General features: G+C 44.0%; 1 protein-coding gene across 1 annotated transcript; it reads right to left on the bottom strand.

Annotated features, from left to right (window-relative positions):
• Window positions 1–802: 802 nt before the first annotated feature.
• Window positions 803–25094, bottom strand: sapcd2 (suppressor APC domain containing 2; the record flags this gene model as incomplete). Its single annotated transcript, XM_083657610.1, has 7 exons — window positions 803–2831; window positions 4641–4754; window positions 6276–6377; window positions 7174–7320; window positions 15344–15477; window positions 23303–23645; window positions 24663–25094. The coding sequence occupies 7 exons, from the start codon at window positions 25092–25094 to the stop codon at window positions 2703–2705; spliced, it is 1401 nt and encodes a 466-aa protein (XP_083513736.1). The 3' UTR covers window positions 803–2702.
• Window positions 25095–25639: the final 545 nt, after the last annotated feature.

Raw genomic sequence — 25639 nt, forward strand, 5'->3', positions numbered from 1 at the left:
CCCACCCCTGCTGTAGGCCTATTGTTCAGGGACGATCTGAGCTTCTTGACTTGCAATCTTTACATTTTTATTGAGCTATAATGATGTCTTTAATGACATACCTTGAAACTGATCAAGTAAAAACTTATCTGAAATTTTGGTTCAAATTTTCAGCAGTATTACTGTATGCGTTTATTTATTTTTTTCCCCGACAGCAAAGTGCTGGAAAGCCACAGTGACAGGAAACGTTAGAAAATCAGCAAAATAAAGTTCTGTTGTTTAGTCAATTTGTTGTTTGTTGAATCAGATACTGTCCAGATCAACACTGCACTACAAGTAGTATACTGAGGTAATTGCTGTACAACAGAGACCAGATTTCTCTGTACACATGCTTACAGATCCAATAGTGATGATGGGTAGAAAGGAAATGAAGTGACGGTTGTTGAAAAGCTGTCTTGACTCTTGAACCTTGCTCCCCCCCATAGCGTCCATGGCTCAATAAAAAAAACACTCAACGCGGTTCCAGTAAAAGCACATGCTTGACCTTCTGAACACTGTATATCCTATTTAACCAATAATGCATTGATGTCTCTATAATTAAACACGACACAATAATACAATTACTTGGAGTGAACCGATTCAAATAGTTATTTTTGTTATTTCTTTGCTAATTAAAGGGCTTGTATGGACTGCTCTAAAGGAAACACGTTGCTGGTTTATGTAGCTAACCTTGATTTAATGATTTGAAACTGACTGAAGCAGAGCATTTTAGCACCAAATTTTGGTCATACTTTTTTATTTGACAGTTCACTGGAAACTGGAATACTCTTGATAGAAAGCAGAGGGGGGAAAAGTTGCACTCACAAATAATGTAGTTTGAGCAGCAAGAGACATACAACAAGCGTGACACAGACATGAACAGTATCCACCGTAGCTATACGTTCTGTGCAGACATCCCAGCAGTACCATTATACAGTTCCATTACAAAACTACACATTTATTTTCTATCGCCACTCACTAACTAAATATTCCTCTTGTAAACTTGTGTTTTTACAATGTACAGACACCACCCACTTACAGCCTGCTGCTGCTTTAGCGGGACACTTGTGAGGAACAACAACCACTGGTAACAACGGGCACCAACTTCTTTACCTGACGCCGCCAGATGGGGGCGGTATTGTGTTCACACAAGACATGCATGTCTTGTGAAAACAAATACCACCCCCATCTGGCAGCGACAGGTTACCAACTTTCTGTGGTAAGGTTCAATGTCCAGGTTTCAAACGGAAATGTCTTCAGAATAGCGAATATTTAGAACTGAAAAATATGAACCATGCTACGACAAAGGCTTCATTGAGTAAAATAAAAAATAAAAATAAGAAAAAGCATTCGCTGTGAAGACACACAGGGGGCGCTAGAGAGCCGGTCTAGTCTTCTTCGTTTTTGTGTGACATGATCACCATGTGCATCCTCCTCCTCAAGTCTCTTCCACGTGCAAACTTCCCTCATCCCATCTCCTCCTCCACTACATCTCGTCGGCTTGTAGGCTTCTCTCCCATCTTTTTTTCTTGAATGTTTGAAACAATTGTCTCAAAATGCAGGCAAAGGTGACGACATCAAACATGCTGCTATACTAATAAAAATCACTGTTCTACTCACTTGTACAGGTGACATCCTATAGCTAGATCCTCTGTCTCACAGTGTTTGAAATAAAAACACTCTACAAACTGCCAAACGTCCCAACGTCGGGAGAACAGATATCATGATCAGTTACATTACTTCTAAAACATGCAAGGGGAGAAATATTGAAACATGGGCAGATTGTAGGTGATTCGGGATCAAAGCACCTGAAATAAAGACTCGAATAAAAACATAATTGATAGGTCACAGCAAGCAGGTGCATTTGGTGATTTGCTTTCTTATTCAACAATATGAATTCAATGTACCATATAATTCCAATGGAAATCACTCTACCCAATGTCGTTGTATGACAGAAATAAGGGTCTAGGGTCAAAGGTCATGTTTTCCTGTTGCAGGGGCAGGAGTGTTAACGTCTGTTTCATTGGTGCCATGAGATCTAGAAGATGCCACTATCTTGCGAGTTAGAGCACGAGGGGATCTCCGCAGCTTCTCAGGAGTGTTCGTGATGGTTCCAGGCTTTCAGCTTGGTGGGAGTGTACGGTACATAGGCTAGGCGGCATCGGTAGGAACCGGGGGAAGGCAACAAACAGGAAGTAACAGGATCTTGGATCCCGGGGGGCAGCTGGACCTGGACTTGGGAGTGTTCACTTCTAGGCGGTGCATGCTGTGTTTCAGGTTGGAGTGGTTACATATTGCAGTCGTCTTCTTCTTCTGTGGTGTTTTATGGCAGTTGGCATCCTTTATGTTGCCTCCTTCTGGATTTATCCATCCACTGTTTCCCTACATTCTGTCCATATTGCAGTCTTACGATGGAGCGGCTTAAAGGTGCTTCACTGCCACAAAGTGGTCAGTCGGGTAAACAAAGAGTCCTGCCGGCCGTGCTGAGCTTGCCGGACAGGATCGCTTCAGTCAAAGAGTTTTGCTCCAGATGAGGCTGGAGACCAGCGCAGGTAGATCGACATCAAGTCGTGACGTAATGTTTCTATCACATTTTGTTGGTGATGGTTGTATTGCGAGTGAATGGCGGCCATTTCACAGCTGCGACGTGGTGATGTTACCGTGTCGTGTCTTAGTAGGCAGGACTAGATGAAGGTGGAGTCCATGGCGCTGGTGTCTTGCGTGCCGCGAGCCCGAGCCTCAAACAGCTGCTTTATCAAGGCCGACTTCTCTTGCTCCAGCTGCGTGATGCGCTCGCTCTTCTCCGTCACCTCCTTGATGGAGGAGAAGAAGAAGAGAGGAGAGATGGACTGGGTTAAATGCACACTGCCCCCGGTGGAATTCACAGGAAGCAAAAGTACGTAAAGAAAATGGCTGAGTTTCCCAACAAAGAAGCTTCTTAAGAGTTAAGAAGCTTCTTAAGGAGTTAAGAAGCTTCTTAAGGAGTTAAGAAGGCTCCAAAGAAGTGTTTCCCAAACGCCTTCTTAACAGTCGAGAAAAATAAAAAAAATAGAAGGCTCTTAAGAAGCATCTTAACTGGAGCGGCTCACTTGATGGCACTCTGAGCCCAGCAGTGGGCCACGACTCAGTGGTTGAGAAACACTGTTAACACCTAATCATGGTCATGTTAAACTTTATTAAACATTATTTATTTCAGACATGGACTGCAGTTCAAATTGCTTTATATACACAGCATACAACAAAACAGAGAAACACTACAGAATTTAAGCGACCTTGGGTTCTGTGAAAGGTGCTATATAAATCCACAACATTATAAAAGGAATCCATTCTGATTAGAGGAATATAGCCTACGGTAAAACATTTAAAACACAAGTAACCATACATACAGGGGAGATTTTCAAGTGTTCCCTAATTTTAAACACTAAAGGGTACATGAAAGAAAGGAAAAAGGGAAAAACACAAGAGGAACAGTGGACACAAGTATCTCCTTTTGCCTGACGCGGCTGGATCTGCCAGTGTTTTGTCATTAAGAAGGTGTTAAGAAGGCTCCAGACCCTTCTTACAAAACCTTCTTAACGAAAGATCATCTTAGCGCTAAGAAGCTTTTGGGAAACGCAGCCTTCTTAACGGAGGATAATTGGAAGATAATTTTAGGCTAAGAAGCAATCGGGAAACGCGTTGGCTTCGTTGGCTTCTTACGGGAGCCTTAAGAAGGGTCAAAGAAGCTTCTTAGCGCTAAGAAGCTTTTGGGAAACGCATGCCTTCGTAAAGAAGCAATTGGGAAACGTGTTTGCTTCTTAAGGGGGCCTTAAGAAGGGTTGAATTAGCTTCTTAGCGCAAAGAAGCTTTTGGGAAACCCAGCCATTGGCAGTAATGAAGTGTAACAGTGACTTCTATATATAGACTGGATTGGATTGGATTTATTTGACAATTATAAAAGAGATATGCATACATCTGCAGAACAGGAATACATACAATTAAAAATCATCAAGGTTAAAAACACAATAAAGCCAGTAGGCTTATTTCCATTGTGGACCTCTGGAGATAGGGAGTGGGGAGGGGAATGGTGGGGATAGGAAGGAACATAATAGACAGTGAGCTAATATGAAGCCCAAAAGAACAAAACACGCAAAGCAAATCACACAATTAACAGCACAATACACATGTCAACGCATCCACACTCAAATTAAATTAATCATCAAATTGACACTATAAAAAACCCAATAAAAATAAAGATTAATCTGAAAACAAAATAGATCAAATATAGGTGGACACTAACCACTTTTTCATTGTGGCCTTGAAACGTCTTTCTGTGGGCAGTTCCTTACAAACAGTGGGTAACTGGTTCCACAGAGCTCCTGCTGTATATAAAAATGAATTTTGCCCCATAGAGATTGTAAACCTGTATGGAATCATATATGTACGGCTCCCTCTAGTGGAATAATTATGTGTCTCACACACCCAAGTAAAATAATTGACCAGATAAGAAGGGACCGTAGCCTTCCTTATTTTAAAGGTCAGCCCCAACTTCATCTGAGCCACTCTCTTACCCACCTAGGTAGCCTAGTTCAGCCCCTCAAAATGTGACGAGCTGAGATGAGTACGTATTGAATGTGATCTACCTGTGTGAGGAGACGGTTCTGGTCCTTCAGCCTCTGGATGGCTTGTGGTGGAGCTGGAGGCTGGGAGCTGGAGGAGACAGCTGTCGTCTGAGCACCAGACGGAGGGAACGACTGCTGAGAGACAAAAGGAACCTTCAGATACCCTCACACTGTTATATATTATCAATCTGTAATGTTCAACACAATACAGTCCAGGAGTTACTTTGTGATGTCCTTTACTCTTTTGATGGATGCACTTTCCCCTCCACATGCCTCGTCCACTTCTATTTCACCTAGTTACTTCCTACATTTCCCAGAATGCCTTTCAACTGCCCCAGAGAACGTGCCTGGACTTGTTGCATTCAGCTGTGGGTTCTAGGTTTGGGTGGAGGCGTGATTTCTATTTGCACATAGGATAAGCAATAACCACGCCCTGTGGCGCCGGGATTGGCCAGGATCTTTTGTCTTCTTCTTTTGACAGCTGGAATCTCCCACACCACAAACACTGGTGTGTGGAGAGCGTGTGGAGAGCTGTGGAGAGCTCCTGTGGCTGCATTGCATTCTGCTCTATTGAGTTCACTGTCGGGGTGGAGAAATGTGTCTCTCTGTCTCGTCTATGATGGATTTCTCCCTGTATGGCTGCTGGACGTCGGTGCCAAATGGCAGCTCTAGAAAGAAGACCTCGCTATTTGATTCACCAAAACTTCATGATCACAGTTGTTTTATTTATTTTTTATTTTTTTTACAGTTGATGTTTTGAACGGCTACATTTTTTCTCCTATCACACCTCATTGTAGCTCCGTTGGAAATTAAGTCATGTCGTCTAAGTTTGGACAGTTAGCCAATAATAAGAAAAAATACACCAGAAATAAATCACCAACAGCTGTATTCTAAGGGGACATTCACACCAAAAGCGTTTTTTTTTTCAGTCAGAACGCTATGAAAATCATGTTGAGAGCGCTTCCATTGTGCACAAAACACAGCGCACGGAGCGTTTTTTTTTCTGCTCTGTTTGTTTTCCCCTGTAGTCGCGTGCAGTACAGATCAGAACACAACGACCATACGGACGGTAGCCAGCTAGTTATGTCTGTTTGATGTTGTTCAATGTCAACATGAAAGCCAGATTATTGCCAATTCTGGCAGCAGCGGAGGTTGAAAATCCCTCGGGAGGAGAAAAGGTAGGAGAAGAGGAAAAGACGAGCAGGGCACTTTTCCTCTAATGTTGAACTTTTTTCAGCTTTAAAACGCCCACCGCGCTCCTCCAAAAACAACAGACGCCACCAGCGCTGAAACGCCAGGTGCATTCATTAAAAGAGGAGCACGTTTAGCGCGTCCTTACGTAGAGAATAAATTGCAGAAAGACGCTGGCAGCTCCAAAAACGCTTTTGGTGTGAATGTCCCCTAACAGTGTTAAAGTGATTTATGGTGGAATTTAAAACCATTCTCTTTTAATACAATATGCTGTCTGTGTAAAACACAAATCTCCTTGTCAATATTCCAAAGGTAAAGATAAAGTTTCTTAAATCCCTGCAATCCAAATGTTCCTCTAAATTGCCTCTTCTTATGCTCGGGCAGCGAGGAACGCTCGACAAAGTCTGATCATCTCCACCATCAGGTGTTATTAGACCCTATACAGAGTGTATCAGTAACACTCACCATCCCAGTGCAGGAAATGAGGTCATTAAGGCAGCGGTTGACTTCCTGCAGTTTGGGAATGAGAACATTCATGCGACTCTGATTGGCTTCTGTGAAGAAATCCTGCCAAAAGAGAAAGAAAGTACAAAGACATATGAAATTCAAGAAAGTTAAAAACACCTTATGAAAGTTAAAAAGACCTTATGCCAACTGGGGGACCAAACAGAATTGCCCAATATATCAAAATATGAATTTGCAGTGATAAATGTAGTGATCCTAAGATTGTTGAAAAACACATCCTCTCCAGATCATGAAAATGGATAGAAATAGTGTCATATGAACACGTTAGCCCCAATCAATGCTGGATGCGAGAAATGTAAAAGGTCATTGGATTTATTTATTTTTGCTCATAGCATAGCTGGGACACTGTGTTGATACAGCTAATATTACTGTTTGTGTATATAAAATAAACCTTTCGTAACAACAAACAAACAAACAAACAAAGTGTTATGAGAAGGAGACCAGGGAATGTTTTGGTGTCAAAGGGGTCAATTTAAATGCTGTTTTGTTGGGAAGTGTTTTTAAATTCATAAATATTCATATTCAGTCAATTCATAGATCACCGAGAATGTTCATATTTCAGTTATTAGCAATTAAGGAAGTAACGTTAGGCTATTTCAATAAATCCCCTGCAAAAGTACATGGTAGTACATGAGATTTTGCTACTGATAGGTCTCATTTACATTTTTGACAGCTCATATTTTGGACTGCAGATTACGTTAACAAACTCCTGTAGTTTCACCCAGGTCCAGTCTACAGGGGTACTGATCGTGCAGGTCCAGTCTACAGGGGTACTGATCGTGCAGGTCCAGTCTACAGGGGTACTGACCGTGCAGGTCCAGTCTACAGGGGTACTGACCGTGCAGGGGGTGCTCTGGCCGACCTGCCGCTGTCTCTCTGTGACATTGTGGATTTGGCCCTGGTACCAGTCCCTGGCCCGCTCCACCACCTCCAGGCCCGCCAGCAGGGAGTCCTTCTCCTGCTCCAGCTCCTTCATCTGCTTCAACTGGATGAGTTGAGAAGGAGGGAATTGAGTACGGAGAAGGAGAACATGCAGGAGAGATGAAAGGAGGATAGAGAGAGAAAAGACAGAGGAAGAAAAAAAAACATGATTAACAACAGATGCGCCTGAAGTCCATTCCGGTATTAGGGTTGCAACTAACGATGATTTTTCATTGACGATTCATCTGTGACTGTCGATGATTTTCTCGATTCATCGATTAGTTTGGTCTATAAAATGTCCGAAAATGGTGAACATGTCGTCAGTGTTTCCCAAAGCCCAAGATGACGTCCTCAAACGTCTACCGTAATTTTGTCCCCAACCCAAAGATATTCAATTGACTGTCATAGAGGAATACAGAAAGCAGATAACATTTAAGAAGCTGGAATGAAAGAATTTGATCATGGCCAAAAAAAAGAAAAAAAGAAATCCTTCTCAAACCTACTAATGCTACATGTTACTTATTCCTTCTCTAACTAACTTCCTACATGGTGCTAGCCTATCAAAAATATCTTAGCTGTCATTGATTGTGTTGCATAGTTGTTTTCTGTACTGTTGACAAAATGTGATATTGTAAGTCGCGTTGGACAAATGACGTAATGTAATGTAATGATCATTTTGACCTTTTTTTCTTCTTAAAAATGACTCAAACCGATTGATCGATTTATCAAAATAGTTGGTGATTAATTTAATAGAACTAAATGATAAATGGTTGTACTCTATCCTGTATGATCCCGTGGCATACCAGACATCATCCTAATCTTCCATGGCATCACTGGCAGGAGATCACAAGTGAAGCCATGTGTTGTGGCCCTGCTCTGCCAGGACTTTGCCTGGTAGACAAACTGCAGACTTTTTCACACGGGCATCTCTGCAGCCACCTCTTTTGTGCTGCCGGAGACAATGGCGCCGGAGCAATTGTGCCGGACTCTCAGCCGGTCCTGAACAGAGACAATGTTCAGAGGAGCAATCAGTCCAGCACCATGGCAACCGCACAGCAAGCTAAGAATGGACTCAACAAGAGGGAGAGCCACTTCAGCCACGGCCACCCCAGTGTGTGTGTGTGTGTGTGTGTGTGTGTGTGTGTGTGTGAGAGAGAGAGAGACAGAGAGAAAAGGGAGAGGGAGAGAAGAGAGAGAAATGTATGACCGAAAGTTTGTTTCTGTGTGTGCGTGTGTGCGCGTGTGTGTGTGTGTGTGTGTGTGTGTGTGTGTGTAAGAGAGGAGAGAGAAATGTACAGAAAGTGTGTGTGTGTGTTTGTGTGTGAGAGAGAGAGAGAGAGAAAAGAGAGAGGGAGAGAAGAGAGAGAAATGTATTACCGAAAGTTTGTTTCTGTGTGTGTGTGTGTGCGTGTGTGCGTGTGTGTGTGTGTGTGTGTGTGTGTAAGAGAGGAGAGAGAAATGTATGACAGAAAGTATGTGTGTGTTTGTGTGTGTGTGTGTGTGTGTGTGTGTGAAAGAGAGAGAGGAGAGAGATATGTACGACAGAAAGTGTGTGTGTTTGTGTGTGTGTGTGTGTGTGTGTGTCTGTGTGAAAGAGAGAGAGGAGAGAGAGAAATGTATGACAGAAAGTGTGTGTGTTTCTGCGTGTGTGAAAGAGAGAGAGGGGAGAGAGAGAAATGTATGACAGAAAGAGAGTGTGTGTGTGTGTGTGTGTGTGTGTGTGGGTGTGTGTGTGTGTGCGTGCGTGCGTGTGTGTGTCCCCGTCCCGGCCAGGCCTGCATTGAGTAGTGCTGACCAGGCTGTCCGGCGTGTGGCCTCAGCCCAGGCCCCACCACTGGCATTCAGCCACCTGGTGTGTCATCTTTCTCTCCCTCCACCACCATCCCTCCATCCTCCTGTTCTTTCTCTCCCTCCACCACCATCCCTCCATCCTCCTGTTCTTTCTCTCCCTCCTCCACCACCATCCCTCCATCTTCATGTTCTTTCTCTCCCTCCACCACCATCCCTCCATCCTCATGTTCTTTCTCTCCCTCCACCACCATCCCTCCATCCTCCTGTTCTTTCTCTCCCTCCACCACCATCCCTCCATCCTCCTGTTCTTTCTCTCCCTCCACCACCATCCCTCCATCCTCCTGTTCTTTCTCTCCCTCCACCACCATCCCTCCATCCTCATGTTCTTTCTCTCCCTCCACCACCATCCCTCCATCCTCCTGTTCTTTCTCTCCCTCCTCCACCACCATCCCTCCATCTTCATGTTCTTTCTCTCCCTCCACCACCATCCCTCCATCCTCATGTTCTTTCTCTCCCTCCACCACCATCCCTCCATCCTCCTGTTCTTTCTCTCCCTCCACCACCATCCCTCCATCCTCCTGTTCTTTCTCTCCCTCCACCACCATCCCTCCATCCTCATGTTCTTTCTCTCCCTCCACCACCATCCCTCCATCCTCCTGTTCTTTCTCTCCCTCCTCCACCACCATCCCTCCATCTTCATGTTCTTTCTCTCCCTCCACCACCATCCCTCCATCCTCATGTTCTTTCTCTCCCTCCACCACCATCCCTCCATCCTCCTGTTCTTTCTCTCCCTCCACCACCATCCCTCCATCCTCCTGTCCCCCTGCCCGCCTCTAAACACATCCACACATCCACACACACCTCCCAACACCACTACATGGCACGCTGAGCAATATTTATTGATATTATATCGATAACGTGATATGAGACTAGATATCGTCTCAGATTTTTAAAGACTGCGTTACAGTCAAGTGATGTCATTTTCTGAACAACATACCAGAAAGTTATTATGACCTATTATTTACCTTTACCCGCTTTGTCATTATAGCCACATTATTTAGATTACCGATCATTATTTATCAAATATCATATTGTGTAAATATTTTGTGAAAGCACCAAGTCACAACTGAACATTTAGCCCACTTCATAGAAAATACATAGATAGATGGATGGATGGATGGATGGATAGATAGATAGAAGGTAGGTAGGTAGGCAGATAGATAGATAGATAGATAGAAGGTAGGTAGGCAGATAGATAGATAGATAGATAGATAGATAGAAGGTAGGCAGATAGATAGATAGATAGATAGATAGATAGATAGATAGATAGATAGATAGAAGGTAGGCAGATAGATAGATAGATAGATAGATAGATAGATAGATAGATAGATAGATAGATAGATAGATAGATAGATATTGTGTATCGCCATTCAGCTTAAAAATACTGAGATATGATTTTTGGTCCATATCGCCCAGCCCTATACGAGGGATCAGTCGAGCAGCATTTTGGTAAACAAACCGCGTCACTGGGTGGCAACGGCAATGGAACCCTATGGAGCCCAAGAGGCTTGTGTGTCTGACTCTAGCTGTTTACATTTTAAAAACTTTGACAGTTCACACAACTTTAACACGACGTGCATATATTATACATCAAACTATTGAGCTACTTCTGCTCCTCACTCAGAATGTCAAAATATAAATATAAGCGATGCGATGTATAGTTTTTGAGATAGTAACGTTTGTTCGGCGCAACTCATACTATTAACTGCCGCGGGGTTCCGCATTTCTGGGTGTCAAGTGACGTCACGCTGATTCGTCCTATAGGCAGTGATATATGTCAGCGAAGTAGGGGAGAGGAAGAGGGGTCACAAGAACCAAACTCAAAAACTGTTACTGCATGTTTAACAAGATTTACGACCTTTTCACACACAGGATGAAGAGGGGATGAGAGAGAGAGAGAGAGAAAGAGAGCAGACACAGGATGAAGAGGGGATGAGAGAGAGAGAGAGAAAGAGAGCAGACACAGGATGAAGAGGGGATGAGAGAGAGAGAGAAAGAGAGCAGACACAGGATGAAGAGGGGATGAGAGAGAGAGAGAGAAAGAGAGCAGACACAGGATGAAGAGGGGATGAGAGAGAGAGAGAAAGAGAGCAGACACAGGATGAAGAGGGGATGAGAGAGAGAGAGAAAGAGAGCAGACACAGGATGAAGAGGGGATGAGAGAGAGAGAGAAAAGAGAGCAGACAGACACAGGAGGGGGTTTAGGAGGACGTGCCTAGAATGAAGCATGACGCAGTGTCAAATGGGCTATTTGAAAGGGGAGCCGAGGGGGAAAACCACACAGAGAACAGGGAGAGGGAGAGCGGAAACAGTACATGATAAACTTATGGAAGGTAATGGTGGGTGGGCGTCTGTGTCCCAGCTGGCTGAATGAACCCACACCATGAATACACACACACACACACACACACACACACACACATACACACACACAAAACACACACAATAACATGACACGGCTTAGCTAAAAACACAAAGAGCAACAGAATAGCCTTTCAACCTGGACGTACAAAGCCACAGCAAACGGCACACTGCGCACCTTCAAGTCCTCCAACAACACCAGATGTTAGCAACAAGTTATTACAGCCGACAGAAGCAGCTCAGACAAGAAGCTATAAGCAGCACAGACGCAGATATCTCTGGGCAATATGATGGATATTACAGTATATTGATATCTTGATATCGTGATCCGGCATAGGTGTTGTCTTTTCCTGGTTTTAAAGACTGTATTACAGTAAATTATGTCGTTTTCTGAACTTACCAGACTGTTCTAGCTGTTCTATTATTGGCCTTTACCCACTTAGTCATTATATCCACATTACTGGTGATTATTTATCAAAAATCTCATTGTGTAAATAAATATTTTGTGAAAGCACCAAGTTACTAAGATATAAGGTATTTTCTACAAAGTGAACTTTGAAGAAAATACTGATATATATATATATACCGGTATATATATACATATATATATATATATATATATATATATATATATATATATATATATACTGTATATATATACTGTATATATATACACGGCCTAAAACTACAGATAATCCGGCACGGTCAGTACCCCTGTAGACTGGACCTGGGTGATACTACAGGAGGACTCCACTTACAGAACCAGTGTTAACTTAATCTGCAGTCCAAAATATGAGCTGTCAAATATGTGGACAAAAAATATATATACACAAACAACAATATTAGCTTGAGTTATAAAACATCCGGCATAATTTAACTAACTGCCAGACATTAATTTCGTGCCCATCTTCTCCCACCTAACCCCCTCTCTCTCTCCGTCTCCCTTCCTCTCCCACGGCTCTCCTCTGTTTTGCTCCGCGACTCACCCAGAGGAAAAAGTGCAGGGCCTTGCTGCTGTACAGGCTGCTGCTGAGGGGGATGAAGACAGTGGTGTAGGCGGCCCACACGGCCGTCCAGTCCGGGCCACCGGTCCGGCCCAGCGAGTCCCCAGCTTCCACCAGGCCCCTGGGCCCGATCCGGCTCACTACCATCGGGCCAGCAGCAGCGGGCCAAAGTCGGCCAGGGGGGTTGGGGGAGGGACAGAGGGGGAGGAGGGGGGGGGGGGGGGGCGGGGAGGAGGGAGGGCAGGGAGGGAGGGAGGGAGGGTGAAAGAGGGGGGAGAGTCAGGCAGCCTCTCCCAAAGAAACAGAGAGAGGAGAGAAAGAGAGAGAGAAAGAAAGAAAGAGGTGAAGGAAGAAAGACAGAAACAGGGACAGAAAGAGAGAGAAAAGGCAAAGCGAGAGAGAATTAAATGGTGAGTCAGGGGGAGAGACAGAGAGTGAGGGAGCGGGTGAGAAGCGAGAGCATGAGCCCAGGACTGGAGAGTGGGAGGGGCAGAGAGAGGGGGGGGGGCAGAGGGGGCGGAGAGCTGGGAGGGGAATGTGGGGGCCAACAGAGAGCAGCCTGTACAAGGCAGACCAGCGTTCTGCTACTTTCACGTGTCCATTATTGACCTTCCTAGAAGAGGCACAAGCCCCGAGGTATCCAACCAGAGCATCTGAGTCTAACAAAACTCTGACCTGAGGTATCCAACCAGAGCATCTGAGTCTGACACAACTCTGACCTGAGGTATCCAACCAACCAGAGCATCTGAGTCTAACACAACTCTGACCTGAGGTATCCAACCAGACCATCTGAGTCTAACACAACTCTGACCTGAGGTATCCAAACAGAGCATCTGAGTCCAACACAACTCTGACCTGAGGTATCCAACCAGACCATCTGAGTCTAACAAAACTCTGACCTGAGGTATCCAACCAGAGCATCTGAGTCTGACACAACTCTGACCTGAGGTATCCAACCAGAGCATCTGAGTCTAACAAAACTCTGACCTGAGGTATCCAACCAGACCATCTGAGTCTAACACAACTCTGACCTGAGGTATCCAACCAGAGCATCTGAGTCTAACACAACTCTGACCTGAGGTATCCAACCAGAGCATCTGAGTCCAACACAACTCTGGCTGGCCTGAGGTATCCAACCACCAGACCATCTGAGTCTAACACAACTCTGACCTGAGGTATCCAACCAGACCATCTGAGTCTAACAAAACTCTGACCTGAGGTATCCAACCAGACCATCTGAGTCTAACAAAACTCTGACCTGAGGTATCCAACCAGAGCATCTGAGTCCAACACAACTCTGGCTGGCCTGAGGTATCCAACCACCAGACCATCTGAGTCTAACACAACTCTGACCTGAGGTATCCAACCAACCAGAGCATCTGAGTCCAACACAACTCTGACCTGAGGTATCCAACCAGACCATCTGAGTCTAACAAAACTCTGACCTGAGGTATCCAAACAGACCATCTGAGTCTAACACAACTCTGGCCTGAGGTATCCAACCAGACCATCTGAGTCTAACACAACTCTGGCCTGAGGTATCCAACCAGACCATCTGAGTCTAACAAAACTCTGACCTGAGGTATCCAACCAGACCATCTGAGTCTGACACAACTCTGACCTGAGGTATCCAACCAGACCGAGTCTGACAAAACTCAGAAAGTCTGTAAAGTGATCCTCTGCTCTTTCACCAAACTCAAGAAGCAACAACTAAAAAGACAACGGGTACTAATTGAAAAAAAGTGTAATGACATAACATAACCTATAACATATAAAGACAGTAAACACAAAGTTGTGGATTTATCAGAATTCATGAATTAACACTGATTACATTTAAAGCCTTATTATTCAGGACAGGTATAGTTGTTTCATTGCACTGTAATTGAGTCTCCCTATTTCCATGAATAAACAAATGAAGAGAATATTCCTGTCCACCTGCAGCAGTGTCCCATCCACAGTTGGGACGTCTGCCAGCAACAAAGTATAAATGAAATGAAATGAATGAATGAATTAAACAAACCCCTCTTTATTTTGTCGATGCATCCACACGTGCACGGCGGCCAGCACACACACACACACACACACACACACACACACACACACACACGTGCTTCAAATGTTTTGTTGACATCAAAATGCCCAGAACGCTGTGGGAGTGAATTTGCAAAGACCGTGTAAATGAAAGTTATGCATAATGAGTTATCCTTTATTTATCCCCATGAGGAAATTCATCCTCTGCATTTGACCCATCCTCTACTAGGAACCTTCCTAGAACTAGGAGCAGTGGGCAGCCGCAGTGCAGCACCAGGGGACCCCTCCAGTTCTTTTGCCAGGGGCTTGGTCAGGGGCACTGACAGGAGTATTAACCCTAACATACATGTCTTTGATGGTGGGAGGAAACCGGAGCACCCGGAGAAAACCCACACGAACACGAGGAGAACATGCAAACTCCACACAGAAAGGACCTGGGACGGACTGGGGTTTTGAACCTGGGACCTTCTTGCCATGAGGCAACAGTGCTAACCACTGAGCCACAGTGCCTGTCCTTTCCATACCACAGTAACCTGTTTTAATATGAGAGTAAGCCAGGGATCTTAACTGCAGTAGGTTTCCCTCATAATCAGAGTATGGGCTGAATCCGGTTGTTCTAGTTTACATGTCGACCTCAGTTCGTTGAACAACCGGGTTCAGAACAGAATTCTCCGTCCATGTAAACATTGTGATTGAGATACAGCCATGTTTCTCATAAAGACAGGGATGAAACACACATGACTCTCTCTCTTTGTGTGTGTGTGTGTGCGTGTGTGTGTGTGTGTGTGTGTGTGTGCGTGTGTGTGTGTGTGTGTGTGTGTAGTGTACATGTGTACCAACCATTTCGTAGTCCACTCCATTGGTTATGGTGTGCCGCCTCTGCTCATCCCGACTCCGCCCATGCCGCCTGGAGCCGCCGATAAAGCCTGCAGCTGATTCACTCTGAGACCTGGGTAAACCTGGTCCCACAATACCTGCACAGAGGAGAGAGTAGAGATGTTACAACACAACACCTACACAGAGGAGAGAGTAGAGATGTTTCAACACAACACCTACACAGAGGAGAGAGTAGAGATGTTACAACACAACACCTACACAGAGGAGAGAGTAGAGATGTTACAACACAACACCTACACAGAGGAGAGAGTAGAGATGTTACAACACAACACCTACACAGAGGAGAGAGTAGAGATGTTACAACACAACACCTACACAGAGGAGAGAGTAGAGATGTTTCAACACAACACCTACACAGAGGAGAGAGTAGAGATGTTACAACACAACACCTACACAGAGGAGAGAGTAGAGATGTTACAACACAACACCTACACAGAGGAGAGAGTAGAGATGTTACAACACAACACCTGCACAGAGGAGAGAGCAGAGATGTTACAACACAACGCCTACACAGAGGAGAGAGTAGAGATGTTACAACACAACACCTACACAGAGGAGAGAGTAGAGATGTTACAACACAACACCTACACAGAGGAGAGAGTAGAGATGTTTCAACACAACACCTACACAGAGGAGAGAGTAGAGATGTTACAACACAACACCTACACAGAGGAGAGAGTAGAGATGTTACAACACAACACCAACACAGAGGAGAGAGTAGAGATGTTACAACACAACACCTACACAGAGGAGAGAGTAGAGATGTTTCAACACAACACCTACACAGAGGAGAGAGTAGAGATGTTACAACACAACACCTACACAGAGGAGAGAGTAGAGATGTTACAACACAACACCTACACAGAGGAGAGAGTAGAGATGTTACAACACAACACCTGCACAGAGGAGAGAGCAGAGATGTTACAACACAACGCCTACACAGAGGAGAGAGTAGAGATGTTTCAACACAACACCTACACAGAGGAGAGAGTAGAGATGTTACAACACAACACCTACACAGAGGAGAGAGTAGAGATGTTTCAACACAACACCTACACAGAGGAGAGAGTAGAGATGTTTCAACACAACACCTACACAGAGGAGAGAGTAGAGATGTTACAACACAACGCCTACACAGAGGAGAGAGTAGAGATGTTACAACACAACACCTACACAGAGGAGAGAGTAGAGATGTTACAACACAACACCTACACAGAGGAGAGAGTAGAGATGTTACAACACAACACCTACACAGAGGAGAGAGTAGAGATGTTACAACACAACACCTACACAGAGGAGAGAGTAGAGATGTTACAACACAACACCTACACAGAGGAGAGAGTAGAGATGTTTCAACACAACACCTACACAGAGGAGAGAGTAGAGATGTTACAACACAACACCTACACAGAGGAGAGAGTAGAGATGTTACAACACCTACACAGAGGAGAGAGTAGAGATGTTTCAACACAACACCTACACAGAGGAGAGAGTAGAGATGTTTCAACACAACACCTACACAGAGGAGAGAGTAGAGATGTTACAACACAACACCTACACAGAGGAGAGAGCAGAGATGTTACAACACAACACCTACACAGAGGAGAGAGTAGAGATGTTACAACACAACACCTACACAGAGGAGAGAGTAGAGATGTTACAACACAACACCTACACAGAGGAGAGAGCAGAGATGTTACAACACAACACCTACACAGAGGAGAGAGTAGAGATGTTTCAACACAACACCTACACAGAGGAGAGAGTAGAGATGTTTCAACACAACACCTACACAGAGGAGAGAGTAGAGATGTTACAACACAACACACCTACACAGAGGAGAGAGTAGAGATGTTACAACACAACACCTACACAGAGGAGAGAGTAGAGATGTTACAACACAACACCTACACAGAGGAGAGAGTAGAGATGTTACAACACAACACCTACACAGAGGAGAGAGTAGAGATGTTTCAACACAACACCTACACAGAGGAGAGAGTAGAGATGTTACAACACAACACCTACACAGAGGAGAGAGTAGAGATGTTACAACACAACACCTACACAGAGGAGAGAGTAGAGATGTTTCAACACAACACCTACACAGAGGAGAGAGCAGAGATGTTACAACACAACACCTACACAGAGGAGAGAGTAGAGATGTTACAACACAACACCTACACAGAGGAGAGAGCAGAGATGTTACAACACAACACCTACACAGAGGAGAGAGTAGAGATGTTACAACACAACACATACACAGAGGAGAGAGTAGAGATGTTTCAACACAACACCTACACAGAGGAGAGAGTAGAGATGTTTCAACACAACACCTACACAGAGGAGAGAGTAGAGATGTTACAACACAACACCTACACAGAGGAGAGAGTAGAGATGTTTCAACACAACACCTACACAGAGGAGAGAGTAGAGATGTTACAACACAACACCTACACAGAGGAGAGAGTAGAGATGTTACAACACAACACCTACACAGAGGAGAGAGTAGAGATGTTTCAACACAACACCTACACAGAGGAGAGAGTAGAGATGTTACAACACAACACCTACACAGAGGAGAGAGCAGAGATGTTACAACACAACACCTACACAGAGGAGAGAGTAGAGATGTTACAACACAACACCTACACAGAGGAGAGAGTAGAGATGTTACAACACAACACCTACACAGAGGAGAGAGCAGAGATGTTACAACACAACACCTACACAGAGGAGAGAGGATACTACTTTTTTTTAACTGACAGGCTCAGATTGTTATTATCAGTGTCTGACAACATGGAAACAAAAGACGTTGAACGCTTTTGTTGACCTTTTCGCTTGATCTGATCTGTTTGTAGAGTGTGTGACCACGTGTATTAGAAATGTACATCTATCTTATATTCTGCATTTTGGGGTACATGACACAAATAAAGCATTATTTTTGTCATATGGACTTCTCTGATGTATATTTTAGATCATTACAGCTCTTTAAGCATTGTTTAAATATGTAATAATATATTTTCGACTTGGTCTAAAAGTGGGTTTTACATTGCCAAAAAGATGACGTCAACACAAGGCTGCATGACATTCTGACACCAGGTTGGTACTTTACTCTGTCTCCTACAGCCAACAGCCGCGTTGCTAGCTTCCCTTTACTCTGTCTCCTACAGCCAACAGCCCCGTGCTAGCTTCCCTGGATGCCTCAGGACGGTCCTCAGGGCCCCAGTACAAACATTAAACATGAAATAAGAACCAATTTAAATTAGTCCTGTATTTGCACGAGTTATTGGGAAAATAAATGTCCTAAAGGAACTTGTTTTACAACCTAACAACTGCTTCTGAATCAGTCCCTGAACTAGCAAATCTAAATGTCGTTTTATGATTATTATTTATTTATTTGTCTGCATGTCTGTAGACAAGTGACAAGACCACCAGTGAGAGTGAGAGAGAAAAATGAGAGACAGTGCATTTATATGTATGTATGTATGTATGTATGTATGTATGTATGTATGTATGTATGTATGTATGTATGTATGTATGTATGTATGTATTATAATTATTTTGATCTGCTAATCTAATGCATACATCTGGGCTGCTGATGTACACCACAGGAGGGAGCTGTACTCAGCAAATATTTCTGGTATATCAGCAAAGCAGGATTTCCATTGCATGCATGGTGCACAGTACACTGAGAACATGAGGACAAATGATGAAAAATTACAATACTAAATAAATAAATATATATATATATATATATATATATATATGTGTGTGTGTGTGTGAGAGTATGGTTGTGTGTATATTCATAGTATTCCGATGATGTCACAAGCCTTTTTCCTACCAATATGGCGCTACAATACACACAGCCCATTGGCTGTAAGTGTCACTTGATTGTAATCACCTGCTAATTGATCACAATCACCTGTTGTGTTCCTACCAAAATGGCCGTGTGGTGATGTAACAGAATAGCCTACTATCAATACTGTATGTATATATGTATATATATATATATATATATATATATATATATATATATATATATATATATATATATATATATATATATATTATATATATATATATATACAGTATATATATATAGATATATATATAGATATAGATATATATATCTATATATATATAGATATATATACTGTATATATATATATATATACTGTATATATATATATATATATAGATATTATATAGATATTATATATATATATATATATCTATATCTATCTATATATATATAATATCTATATATATATCTATATATATATATATACATATATATATAGATATATATATATATCTATATATATACATATATACATACAGTATTGATAGTAGGCTATTCTGTTACATCACCACACGGCCATTTTGGTAGGAACACAACAGGTGATTCTGATCAATTAGCAGGTGATCCAATTCCAGATACTGACTTAAATATATATATATATACATACAGTATATACACACACACACATACATGTGTCGTCGTCGGCTGACTTTACGGAGAAGGACAACTCCCTCAGAGAAAAGAAAGATGAGAGAAAAGTAGAAAACAAAGATGGCTGTGGTGGAGCAAATCCATCAACAGAAGGAAGCGGCAAGCTGTGCCAACTGCCAAGGCCGTCTCTCAACAGGGTCAGGGGAAGAACACTGGGAAGGTGTGAAGAAGAAGAGGAAACTTGGCTGGAGAGAGGTGTGAGGTGATTCATTCCAGGTGGAGCTGTATGACGTGACAATCTTTCCACCAAAAATCTCAGTCAGTGGATAGACTATGATGACTCTGACTTTCCAGGTTTTCCAGGAGCATGGGAAGGAACCCTGCATTTTTGCAGATGTCTGCATCGTTTCATGTGCAGGTGATCTCATATAAATTGCTCATTAAAGACCGGTAAGGAGGAATGGTCTCCTCCTATTCAACCCTTGTGAGTTTCCTGTAACAGCACGATAAGAGAGAGCATGACTCACTTTAATAAGTAGCACTGATATCAAAGTGCACTTTAATAAGTAGTACTGGTATCAAAGTCCAACAGCTTTCCCCAAAAACCAAGAGAGGAAGTGAGAGAGAGCCAGGGGCTTTGGGATGCGTCAGTGAGCCCGGGCCTGTCTGCTGTCATCTGGTCTAATCCAGCAGGGTTTGGCTGCATGTGAGAGATTAACAGCGTGGTCTATCTATCTAGCATCAGGGTAGCAAATTCCAGACGCCTGTGACAAAAAGATCACAATCATGTACTGGTCAGTATATTTCATGCTGTGCTGTGCTGTCCTACCTATCCTATCCTATCCTACATCTGTCTTTTATTAAAGTTGAATATTGTTTTTACCTTAACTTGTAAGTGATTTCCTTCCAGTCCCTGCAAATGGATGATAAAGCACCTATTTTTCAGATTAGAAATAGGTATCCAATTCCAGATACCGACTTTGGTCTGTGTCATTGTATTCATATACTCAATATTAACACTTTATTGACCATCCTTGTACCTTTACAATATTATAGAATAGATACTTGTAAGAAGTGCAGTCATATGTACTCAAAGAAGCTTGTATTTTTCCATTTATCAGTCGACACAAATTATCGACACAAAGTGACTGTCGCCCAAGTGGGATTTAAGGCTTCCCGCTTCTTCTTCTTGACTAAGTTCATAACTTAATGTTTTATAGCTTAAATGTGTATAGATATTTATGAAATGTGATACATTAGCTAGCGAAATATATATATATGAATTATGTAGCTATTGGTTGTTAATTCCGTATAAAAATGGCGGTAAACACTGGAGATTCTGCGAGTGACCGAGAATGTCCGCAATCATCATCATCATACGTAAAATTGCCAAAGTGGGCTCTGCCTGTCTGCGTTTTTGGTCCCAGATTGTGAGATTTGTGATGATTTTGCTCAGTAATGATGTCACAATGTCATGATATCATCAGTGATGTCACTCGAGCACTCGCATCAGCGACATCACAATTGCTCGATGATGTCATCATGACCAACCTATTTATAATAGTGTTCTGTCACTTCCTGCTTCATTCTGATGAAGGTCGCCATGACCGAATGTAAGTCTTCTACAAATAAAGTCTATTATTCAATGTGCAGCCTCTACTTTTCTCTCACTACTGACGTCATCATCAGTGATGCGAAGTCGAGCAATTGTGCGCTGAGTGATGTCACTCGAGCACTCCATGATGTGATCTGTGATGGTCACTCGAGCAATTGTGATGTCATCAGTGAGTGATGTCATCAGTGATGCGAAGTTGAGCAAGAGCGGGCGAGCCTAGTTGCATACAATTCCGTGATCTATCTATCTATCTATCTATCCATCCATCCATCCATCTATCTATCTATCTCTATCTATGTCTGTCTGTCTGTCTGTCTGTCTATCTATCTATCTATCTATCTATCTATCTATCTATCTATCTATCTATCTATATATCTATCTATCTCTCTCTCTCTCTCTGTCCTGAGTGCAAATGATAAGTAGTAGTCATAGCGCCCGGGGGCTGAGAGAGAGAGATGGGGAGAGAGACGGAGATGCGTGTGTGTGTGCGTGCGTGCGTGTCTGTGTGTCTGTGTGTAGAGAGAGAGAGAGAGCAAGCGAGCGAGAGGAATGAAATGTATGTGTATAATGACGTGAGTTTGCGTGAGACGCAGACAGAACGAGGGCGATCCTGTTTGACAGCCTGTACATAATAATGTATGAAGCAGATCGTGAGCAGGGCACCTACGGGTGCAGCGGGGCGACTCCAACTGAACACCTGGGTGCTCGTAAACCCGTCATCCCTTCCCTCCCCAGCCCCAGAGCCAGAGCCAGAGCAGGGAAGACTCCATCCATCCCTCCACAGACCAGAACCTCAACAGGAACTCTGGAAGAAAAACTCTCCAGGAATTTCAGACATGATCTGACCTGATCTACACAGAGATAGCAACGGCAATTACTCAGTTAGGCAGGCCTCGTTTGAGCAGAGGCATTCTGATGGCCTGTTTAAGCGCTGACGTAATGCTGCTGATACCCGAGCAGCGTGTTAGCGTTAGCGTTAGCAAAACACCCCCCATGACTCTTCATGACCCCGGCCAGGACTCCCCTTTACATTTTTACTGTCCCCCAGGACAGCAAACACTCGCACGCTTTTACCACTGCCAGATGGCAAATACTGACACACGGACACTCAGCAGACCAGACTGGTGTGTGTGTGTGTGTGTGTGTGTGTGTGTACTGCATGGGTTATGCTGTGGCTTTTTAAAATACATTGTATAATTACAAGATTCCAGTGGATTTATCAACACAAATATGCATGTGATGTGATTTGATGATTTACTTCAGCGAAAGCAGTCTTCAGGTGAATTCTGTTTTGTGATCTGATCTGACAGGACTGCAGGACTGTAGAAGAATCAGCCTTTCATGACAAGACTCCTGAATTCAAGTGGCCCCCACGTCTGTCTGACTGATAATAATAATAATCTTATAGTGTTTGGGTGTCTAGTCTAGTCTAGTCAGGAGTTTCTCTTGATTTCAAATCAGCTTCTCTTCTCATCATTTAAGCCTTTTTGACAACAACAGGGGGAAACCAACAAAGAGTCACAAACAAATAGAGCGGTTTGTGTGTGTGTGTGTGTGCGTGTGCATGTGTATGTGTGTGTGTGTGCGTGCGTGTGCATGTGTATGTGTGTGTGTGTGCGTTTGCAGTAGTTCAGGTGTGAGATGGTCACACTGTGGTATCAGGGCTCTGACAGTTTTGACAGTTAATGGGGACTCTTATAGTAACATAATGAGTCTTCCCTGAACTCACTGAACTGCGGTGAGTGTGTGCACACAAACACTCTCACACACACACACACACACACACACACACCAAAATCTATGATCTTGTGTGTGTTTTGGACAAACTTACTGTGTCTTTGGAGCTGTGGGGACTCCAGGTCCAGAGACTCGATGGTCCTCACGCGGCTCTGCTGCGTCGCGGCCGGTTTGGCCACATGGCCCGGGTCTGCCCGGTAACAGCCGCCATCCGGCACCCCGGGGACCCTCTCCAAACTGCGTCCGGGCCTCTCGAAGACCGGGTTATATCGCGGCGGTCCGCACGCGGGGTAGCCGCTCCCCTCCTCGGGCCTGGCCCGGCTCTGCAGGGAGGACGCCCGGTGCTGCCCGGTGTTGGTCCCGTTGCTCGGCCCCAGCGGGCGGACTTTGATTTCCACCCGCGTCCCCACGCTGCAGCTGGAGAGCGGGGCGGCCTTCTGCCAGGGGTGCAGGGTAATAACCAGTTAAGTGACACAGTGGTACTCAAACTTTTCTTACGTCAAGGACCACTAAACTGACACAAATGAAGACCACAACATTTGACAAGATTTTGTCCTGCATCTGAAAAGATTCTTGCTTTTAGTTTGCAGAAAGTGTCATACATTCTGTTACTGGGTTATTTATGGTAGTGAAAATAAATTATTCAACTTTCCCCGGCCTCAAGGACCCCTGGGGGTCTCCACTCTCCAGACCCCACTTTGAACCACTGAAGTAACAGCACATGAGTAAAACGAGTACTTTTCATGTTCCTTTTTTAAAACGGTACTCTTCCAAGTATATTTTTGAGACAGTCATCTTTTTTCACTACATTACAGATTTGTCCACTGTGGGACAGATAGGGAAATAGAGAAAGAGAACAGGCCTAGGCCAGGAGATAGAGAGGAAGAGATTATCCTCTGATCATACTAAAAAAAGATTGATCAATCAGTGTTGTTTTTTAATTCTTTTGCACTGGCCCACACACCCAAACAAGATTTAAATGGAAAGTATCTTGTTGCTTTAATACATTGAATAATTTATTAACTTCTGACTTTTTTTATTCTAACTTTTGAGCAACATACATAGTTAGAGAAGTATAAAAGTACTGTAGCTATAATATAATAATAGTATATAAACACATCACAAACCTTCCGGGTACCTAGTCTTGTTTATTTTACTTGAGTTTGTTTCTCAAATGGTAATTTTCACTATTACATTGGTCATTTTTCATGGGAGTAATTGTATGAGTTATAGATTGTCAGTAGTGTGTGTGTGTGTGTGTGTGTGTGTGTGTGTGTGTGTGTGTGTGTGTGTGTGTGTGTGTGTGTGTGTGTGTGTGTGTGTGTGTGTGTGTGTGTGTGTGTGTGTGTGTGTGTGTGTGTGTGTGTGTGTGTGTGTGTGTGTGTGTGTGTGTGTGTGTGTGTGTGTGTGTGTGTGTGTGTGTGTGTGTGTGTGTGTGTAGTGTTTGTACCCACCGCTGGCTTGTGCTGCAGCGGGTGCACGGCAGCCTGGGCGCGGAGGTGCTGCAGGCTGTTCTCCGGGTTGAGCATGGAGTAGCGCAGCCCCGCCACAAAGCGCTCGAAAGTGAGGCAGCCATGCGGCGGGGCGACCCGCCGGAGGCAGCCCAGCACCCCGCCGGGCAGCTCCCGGGTGTCGGCTCCCTGCCAGCGGCTCTCGATCTCCGAGATGTGGACGAAGCCGCGGCCGCCGTCATCCAAGATGTCAAACAGGGTCCTCAGGCTGTGGAGGAACGCTTTGGGCAAGCCGTCCGTGGAGTACTCCGTCTCTTTGGGCTGCATTTTGACAGCTTTGCCCTGCTGGAACGCCGCTTTTCGTGCGCCGATTCGACCATAAATTGCCGGTGGCCCGTTCCGTTTGCAGCCCTGCTCAGTCGTTATCAAAGCCATGAAGTTATCAATAATTTTCACTGAATGGCGATCGATCAACCAAAATCACACTACAACTTGCGTCCACATAAATACAGAAGAATATCCTGAATAACAGAAACGAATACTTGCTTTTTGAATAGGAAAACGTATCCTTATGAATATTTCCCTCCCAAATATTTCGTGGATTGGATCGTTTTCAGTGAACTTTCTCGCCGAAACTCCTAACCTAGTTCTGCAGCTCTGCTGCAATCCATACTGTTCAGGACCGCCCTTCAAACGCCTGCCTGTGTGCGTCCCGGGAGCTGCCATTGGCCGCTGCGAGCAGCAGCCGAGCGCCCATTGGTGGAGGGCCGAGCAAGGCACCAGTTTGAGTTTGCTTTTGTTATATTACTAATGCGAGAGAGTCGTTATTCACCCTCCTGAGATCCATACAGACCATCAGACCCTCCCTCCACACACACACTCACACACACACACACACACACACACACACACACACACACACACACACACACACACACACAGTGGGGAAAATCCAAGCAAGCAACCCTTTACCAGTACAA

Source organism: Poromitra crassiceps, assembly GCF_964638095.1.
Source record: "Poromitra crassiceps genome assembly, chromosome: 21".
In the NCBI taxonomy this organism is placed as follows: Eukaryota; Metazoa; Chordata; class Actinopteri; order Beryciformes; family Melamphaidae; genus Poromitra; species Poromitra crassiceps.